The sequence below is a fragment of the Cervus canadensis genome, chromosome 15, assembly GCF_019320065.1.
Source record: "Cervus canadensis isolate Bull #8, Minnesota chromosome 15, ASM1932006v1, whole genome shotgun sequence".
In the NCBI taxonomy this organism is placed as follows: Eukaryota; Metazoa; Chordata; class Mammalia; order Artiodactyla; family Cervidae; genus Cervus; species Cervus canadensis.
The window spans coordinates 6,593,640-6,601,346 of NC_057400.1; the positions used below are offsets into that span (position 1 = coordinate 6,593,640).

General features: G+C 40.8%; 1 protein-coding gene across 1 annotated transcript; it reads left to right on the forward strand.

Moving 5' to 3' along the window:
• Positions 1 to 828: 828 nt before the first annotated feature.
• LOC122453937 (T-complex protein 1 subunit zeta-like) lies at positions 829 to 2,746 on the forward strand. The gene is given in 3 exon segments (XM_043488277.1): positions 829 to 907; positions 910 to 948; positions 951 to 2,746. Coding segments are annotated over 3 exon segments (1,590 nt in total). The 3' UTR covers positions 2,423 to 2,746.
• Positions 2,747 to 7,707: the final 4,961 nt, after the last annotated feature.

Sequence of the window (7,707 nt, forward strand, 5' to 3'; positions counted from 1 at the left end):
GTATGTATGTATAACTGAGCCACTTTGCTATGAGGTGGAAATTAACACATCGTAAATCAACTATAATTCAATAAAAAATTGTTTAAAGAAATTCTTGCTATAAAACAAACATCTCAGCTCATCTAAGCAGTGTGCTTGGGGACCATAATTGATTGATATTCTGATGCAAGTTCATCACTTACAGACCTGCACACACTTTGAATTCAGCAAGTCTAGATATGAATTCTGTGTTGATTTTCCTAACCTACCATGTACCTTTGATACTCTTTGTGAATATAAATCTTAAATTTTGATATTGTCATCTTTTCTCTTTTGGCCTTGTGGCTTGTGCTTTTTAGGTCTTGTTTTTAAAAGTCCTTATCATTTGAACTCAAATTAAATATGACATAAAATTATTAAGAAATAATTATGAATTTTGTTCAGTGTGACCCTGGTACTGTGGTTATAATTTTTTAAGTCTGTATGTTAGAGATGAATATTTAAGTACTTATAGGAGTGAAAGGGCTTCCCTGGAGGCTCAGATAGTAAAGAATATACCTGAAATGCAGAAGAGCCAGCTTCAATCTCTGTATCAGAAAGATCCCCAGGAGAAGAGAATGGCAACCCACTCCAGTATTCTTGCCAAGAGAGTTCCATGGACAGAAGAGCCTGGGAGTGTACAGTCCGTGGGGATGCTAAGAGTCGGACACAACTAAGCGACAAGCATTTTCATGGGTGAAATAATATGATGTCTTGGGTTTGCTTTAAAATACAACTTCCAGCCACGCTGAACCAGCTCAGGGTTTTTTGCCATGCCACATCCCCTTATCTTCCTCTGCTGGGTCAGCTATGGTGGCCGTGAAGACTCTGAACCCCAAGGTCGAGGTGGCCCTAGCCCAGGCGGCATTGGCGGTCAACCTCAGCGCGGCCTGGGACTGCAGGACGTGCTGAGGACCAACTTGGGGCCCAACACACAATGAAGATGCTTGTTTCTGGTGCTGGAGACATCAAACTCACTAAAGATGGAAATGTGCTGCTTCATGAAATGCAAATTCAACACCCAACAGCCTCCTTCATAGCCAAAGTAGCAACAGCCCAGGATGACATAACTGGTGATGGGACCACTTCCAATGTCCTCATCATTGGAGGGCTGCTGAAGCAGGTGGATCTCTACATTTCTGAAGGTCTTCATTCCAGAATAATTACAAAAGGATTTGAAGCTGCAAAAGAAAAGGCACTTCAGTTTTTGGAACAAGTCAAAGTAAGCAAAGAGATGGACAGGGAAACACTTATAGAAGTGGCCAGAACATCTCTATGCACTAAAGTTCATGCTGAACTCTCTGACGTCTTAACAAAGGCTGTAGTGGACTCCATATTGGCCATTAAAAAACAAGATGAACCTATTGATCTCTTCATGGTTGAGATCATGGAGATGAAACATAAATCTGAAACAGATACAAGCTTAATCAGAGGTCTCGTTTTGGACCACGGGGCACGGCATCCTGATATGAAGAAGAGAGTAGAAGATGCATACATCCTCACGTGCAACGTGTCATTAGAATATGAAAAAACAGAAGTGAATTCTGGCTTTTTTTACAAGAGTGCAGAGGAGAGAGAGAAATTAGTGAAAGCTGAAAGGAAATTCATCGAAGACAGAGTTAAAAAAATAATCGACCTGAAAAAGAAAGTCTGTGGTGATTCAGATAAAGGATTTGTTGTTAATAATCAAAAGGGAATTGATCCCTTTTCCTTAGATGCTCTTGCCAAAGAAGGCATAATAGCTCTGCGCAGAGCTAAAAGGAGAAACATGGAAAGGCTGACTCTTGCTTGTGGTGGGATAGCCCTAAATTCTCTTGATGACCTAAATCCTGATTGTTTGGGACATGCAGGACTTGTCTATGAATATACATTGGGAGAAGAGAAGTTCACCTTTATTGAGAAATGTAACAATCCTCGCTCTGTCACATTATTGATCAAAGGACCAAATAAGCACACGCTTACTCAAATCAAAGATGCAATAAGAGATGGCTTGAGGGCTGTTAAAAATGCTCTTGATGATGGCTGTGCAGTCCCAGGTGCTGGCTCAGTGGAAGTGGACACGGCAGAAGCCCTGGATAAACACAAGCCCAGCGTAAAGGGCAGGGCCCAGCTTGGAGTCCAAGCATTTGCTGATGCGTTGCTCATTATTCCCAAGGTTCTTGCTCAGAACTCTGGTTTTGACCTTCAGGAAACACTAATTAAAGTTCAAGCAGAACATTCAGAATCCGGTCAGCTTGTGGGTGTGGACTTGAACACTGGTGAACCAATGGTAGCAGCAGAAGCAGGCATATGGAATAACTATTGTGAAAAGAAACAGCTTCCTCACTCCTGCACTGTGATTGCCACCAACATTCTCCTGGTTGATGAGATCATGAGAGCTGGAATGTCTTCCCTAAAAGGCTGAATTGAAGCTTCCCTTGTATCTGAATCCTGAAGACTACAGAGTGATCCTAATAATACAGCTATGGAATTTTGGTCCAAGCTTCAAATGATCTTCAAAGGATTTTCTTTTCCCATATTAAAAAAGGAGAGAACATTGGCACCTATTCAGATTCTGAAGTTCTGAAATTATAATTACAGTATTTTTTAAATTGCACTGCAGTGTCCACATACAGCAGGTCATACTTACCCAGTAAACAGGACATTTTGCTTTACCCTCAGTGATATAAAAATATTAGATAAGCATATGTTATCTACCTTGTTATTAAATATTCATTGAAAAACAAAACAAAACAAACAAACAAACAAACAAAAAAAAGGGATTGAAACAAGATTCGTTCAGAAGATCTAGAACAGCAACCCTTTACCAACCTTAGATAAAGTAATTCACTAACCAGGACATACTGTTTTGAATATAAGCCTGGGGTACGTGAATATTATTACATTTTCCTCTGCCTTTTCATGAGAAGCAGAAATACAATCGGGAAAATGTTTGACTATTGGATATAAATGGTCTTGAGTACAGGGGGGTCACTATAGCTGTTCTCCATCATCTTTGTGTATTATAAAATTGTTTTTAAATAATACGAGTAGTGTCTCCCCGTTCCCATGCCAGTGACACAAAAATATATTTTTGTTACAACTTTCATTAGTTAATCTTATAAATTTACCATCCATATTTTAGATTCTTTCATTTTACTGGAATCCACTTGGTATGTGTTTGGAAAATTAGGCGATTACAACTTGATCTTTCTCCGTAGAGAGATCTGGTTGTCCCAATACAATCTACCAAAGCCCGTTCTTTCCGCGTCATCCTGCATCTCCATCTTTACCACTCCATCTGGTCCCTATATATTCATGGGACTCTTCCCGGGCTCTATACTCTGATCTATTGTCCTTTGTGTATGTGTTCCTGCTTCAGCACCCCCTTTTACTACTATAACCTGTAGTAGGTTTATTATCTAACAGAGCAAATACCCCACTGTATGAACTAGGGTATTGGTCTGGCTGTATTAACGGAGATCAAACGGCGAGAGGGTTAGCGAGTCAAGTCTCTTTTGTGTGAATGTCCAAGCTGGCAGGCCGCTCTGCTGTACGTCACCCAGAATCCCAGGCCCCATCAGTTCTGTTGCTCCTCTCTTCCCTTGGATGGGATCCTCATCTTCCAGAGGCAGGTAGACTCACTGTTCTAACAGTGATATCCTGTTAAGGACACAGCCCCGAAGCTGCTCACACCTCTGCTCACGTCCTGAACTGTGACAAGCCACCCCTGACTACGAGGGATGCTGGGAAATGTGTCTCTGGGCAACCGTGTGCTGGACCAAAATTTGAGAGTTCTCTACTAAAAGAAAAAGGCGTATCGAAAACATGGAAGGCCAAGAAAGCAGTGTCCGCCTCACACTCAATTTTGCTCTTCTTGGGACTTCCCCAGTGGTACAGTGGTTAAGATTTTACCTTCCAGTGCAGGGAGTGTGGGTTCAAGACCTGGCCCACATGGCCTGTGGCCAAAAAAATCAAAACATAAAACGTAAGCAATATTGTAACAAATTCAATAAAACCTTTTTAAAAAGTGGTCTAAATCAACAAAGGACAGAGAAGCCTGACGTGCTGCAGTCCAAGGGGTCACAAAGAGTTGGACTCAATTGAGCTAGTTAACAACAAAATTAAAAAAAATTTTTTTTTGCTATTCTTTCCCCAAACAGACTTATCATCCATGAACCTTTATTATCCTAAATAAGCTTTGGAATGAATGTGTTGATTTCTTTGAGAAACCTAATCTCTTTTTATTGAGGTTAATTCTTAATTTATAGATTGCTTTGGATGCTATTAACACTTGTGAATATAGAACATTTCTTCATTTTTCAAATTTTAAAAAAATTTCCTTTGGTAGAGAGGCTATTCTTAAGAAAGTCTTGTTCATTTTTTGTTCATTTTTCTTAAGACCAGATAATTCATGTTCCTGTGATATTGTGAATAGCATCTTATTTTGATTCTCTGTCTGGCTGGCACTGCAGTTACTTAGTAAGGAACAGTAAGCTGTGGTCTGCAGGTAAAATTCAGATTATGGTTTGTTTTTGTGTGACCCATGAGCTAAAAACTGCTTCATGCATTTAAAGAATTGTTGAAGGAAAGAAAGTGAAAAGAAGTAGAGAGAAAAGGAAGGGAAAATACCAACTACTATAAAGAAATTCTACTGATTTTTCTAAGCTGGTCTTTCATCTTGAAAGCTGATGATTTTCTTACCAATTCTAGTACTTTCTTGTTGATTTCCTTGGGATTTCCATGCAGTTGGTCAATGCTTCCACAAATGACAGTCTTATCTGTTCCATCTAAATCCTTACACCTCTTATCCTTTTCCTTGTCTTAGAGCTTCAGCCTGTAATACTATGTTTAAAAAAATATTGTACTGATAGTATGAGTAGAGTTTCTTTGTTCTAAATCTTAATGAAAATGAGTCTCAAGTTTCTCCATTAATTATGATTTTGCTGTAGGATTTTGGCATACAGCTTTTATCAAGTTAAAGAAATTCCCTTCTATTCTTGGTTTACTAAGTTTTCAATCAGAAGTAGATGTTGGCATTTCTTGAATGCTATTGAAATAATGAAATGATTTTGTTCTTTCATTTGGGAAAGAATTGCATTGATAGATTTTTCTGATGCTCAGTTATCCTTGCATTCTTATATAAACCCTATGCCCACTACCCTCATAAGTGAAATAAACCTATAATTTCCTGTACTGTCCTCACCATGTTTCAGAATCCAGGTTATGCTAACCAGCCTTATTAAATGGACTGATATCTTCCTTGCTTTGTCTAATTCTGGAGCAAATGTTGTAAAAGAACACTTAACTATTTCCTGAAAGTTTGGCAAAACTCACCTATTAGACTGTATGACCCTAGAGTTTTTTGTAAAAAGATCATGATTATCATTTCTATTTTTAAAGCAACTATTGATCTATTCAAGTATTTCTTCTTGAGTTTATTCATTGCTTTGTGTTTTCTAGGAATTTATTCATTCTACTCAGGTTTATTAATTCACTGGGCTTCCCAGGTGGCGCTAGTGATAAAGAACCCACCTGCCAATGCAGGAGACAAGAGACGTGGGTTTGATCCCTGGGTTGAGAAGATCCCCTGGAGGAGGGCATGGCAACCCACTCCAGTATTCTTGCCTGGAGAATCCCGTGAACTAAGGAGTCTGGCAGGCTCTAGTCCATACGGTTGCAAAGAGTCAGACACGACTGAACCAACGGACCACACGCTCATCAATGTATTATCCTGTGGTGATTCTTATTCTTTTTACATCCACAGAATATTACTTACGAGCTTTTTCTTTTTTTATGCATCATATTTGCATATTTATTCTATTTTCCTTGATTAGTCACATTAATTTATTCAAAGAAGCAACTGTTGCACTCAGTAGTCTATCCTTTTTAGCTCTGTTTCTCTGATTTTTTTAAGTCTTTTATTGAATTTGTTACAATATTGCTTCTGTTTTACATGTTTTGGTTTTTTGAGGCATGTGCAATCTTAGCTCCCTGACCTGGGGTTGAACCCACACCTCCTGCATTGGAAGGCAAAGTCTTATTTTAACTACTGGACCACCAGGGAAGTCCCCTATTTCTTTAGTCCCCTATTTTTAGTGTCATTATTTCATCCCTCTTTTCTTATGTTCTGCTGTAACTTATTGAGTTGAATCCTTAGCTCATTTGTTTCATTATTTCTTGTTTCTGATATGTATTTAATTCTATATATTTTCCTATGAGTACTTTTTTTTTTTTAACTATGTCTTAAAATTTGGGTATAGAGCACCTTTAAGGTCATTCAGGTCTAAGCATTTTATGATTTCCGCAGGTGATTTCCTCTCTGATCCAGGTGTAATTGACTGGGATGCTGCCTAATCCCCAGACACCTGGAATGTTTGTGTTGACTCTGTGGTCCTTGATTCACTTTATTGCATGGTAGTCAGAGAACACAGTGGGTGTCAAGCTGGCTAAGTCCGTGGAGGCTTTCTACGAGGCTAGCACCAGGGTGATTTCTGTGACGGCTCCATGTGTGTCTGGATAAACTTCACCTTCTCTGCTTGTGCAACATTTATATGCTCATGGAAATTTGAGTCTATGAATGGTGTCTATCAATGTTTCTATATCCTTTTAAGTCCACTTAATCAATCAGTTTCTGAGAAGTATGCGTTGACACTGACAACTCCAATTGTTGGTCTACCAAAGCAAACTTTCTCACACAAAAATCCACCTGAATCACTCCCAGTGCTTTTGGATAAGAAAGAGAAAAAAAGGGCAATCCTCAGCTGGCCTTCTGTAATGACCCTCTTTCCCAGGCCTGACTCACCTCCCACATGAGATTCATCTCTCTCCATCCCCCCCATCCCTGACACACAGCCCTGCCCTCTGTCACTGTGAACTCCCTGCCTTGAGCAACCCCGAGGGACACTTTCCTCTCACTGTGTTTGCACTCTGGGACTCCTACCTCCAAAATTCTCCCTTGAGGCTTATCTGCTGCTGCTGCTGCTGCTGCTGCTAAGTCACTTCAGTCATGTCCGACTCTGTGTGAGCCCATAGACGGCAGCCCACCAGGCCCCCTCGTCCCTGGGATTCTCCAGGCAAGAACACTGGAGTGGGTTGCCACCTCCTTCTCCAATGCATGAAAGTGAAAAGTGAAAGTGAAGTCACTCAGTCGTGTCTGAATCTTAGCCACCCCATGAACCACAGCCTACCAGGCTCCTCTGTCCATGGGATTTTCCAGGCAAGAGTACTGGATTATCTAGCTCCTCATAAATACCCGCTCACCCTTCAAGATCCAGCTCCAAAAAAAAAAAAAAAGATCCAGCTCCAGTGTTTTCAACCTCATCCACCGCCACCTCGCCACCGACACCTGGACAGCAGCCAAGCCTTGCCACCTCCAGCTCCCACCTCTGAGCCTCAGCCCAGGCCACTCCTTCTTATTGGAAGGCGCTTCTCCAGATGGTCCTATTTCTGCCACTTCTGTGGGACCCAGTTCAACCTCCCTTTCTCATAAAAACAGTGCCTCCTCTGTGTTTGGCAGGTATTCTTCAGACACATCCTGCAAATATTTAGTGGGCATCCTCATGAGCTACTCTTGTGCTTGACCCCAATTCAGAGATGGATGGGACCCCAAGCCCTTCCCCAGAGGATTCTGGAACCTGTGATGGCCACCTCTAATGCAAACAGGGTCCAGGCAGGTAGGAGAAATCCATCAGCAGCTGTGGATTGCAA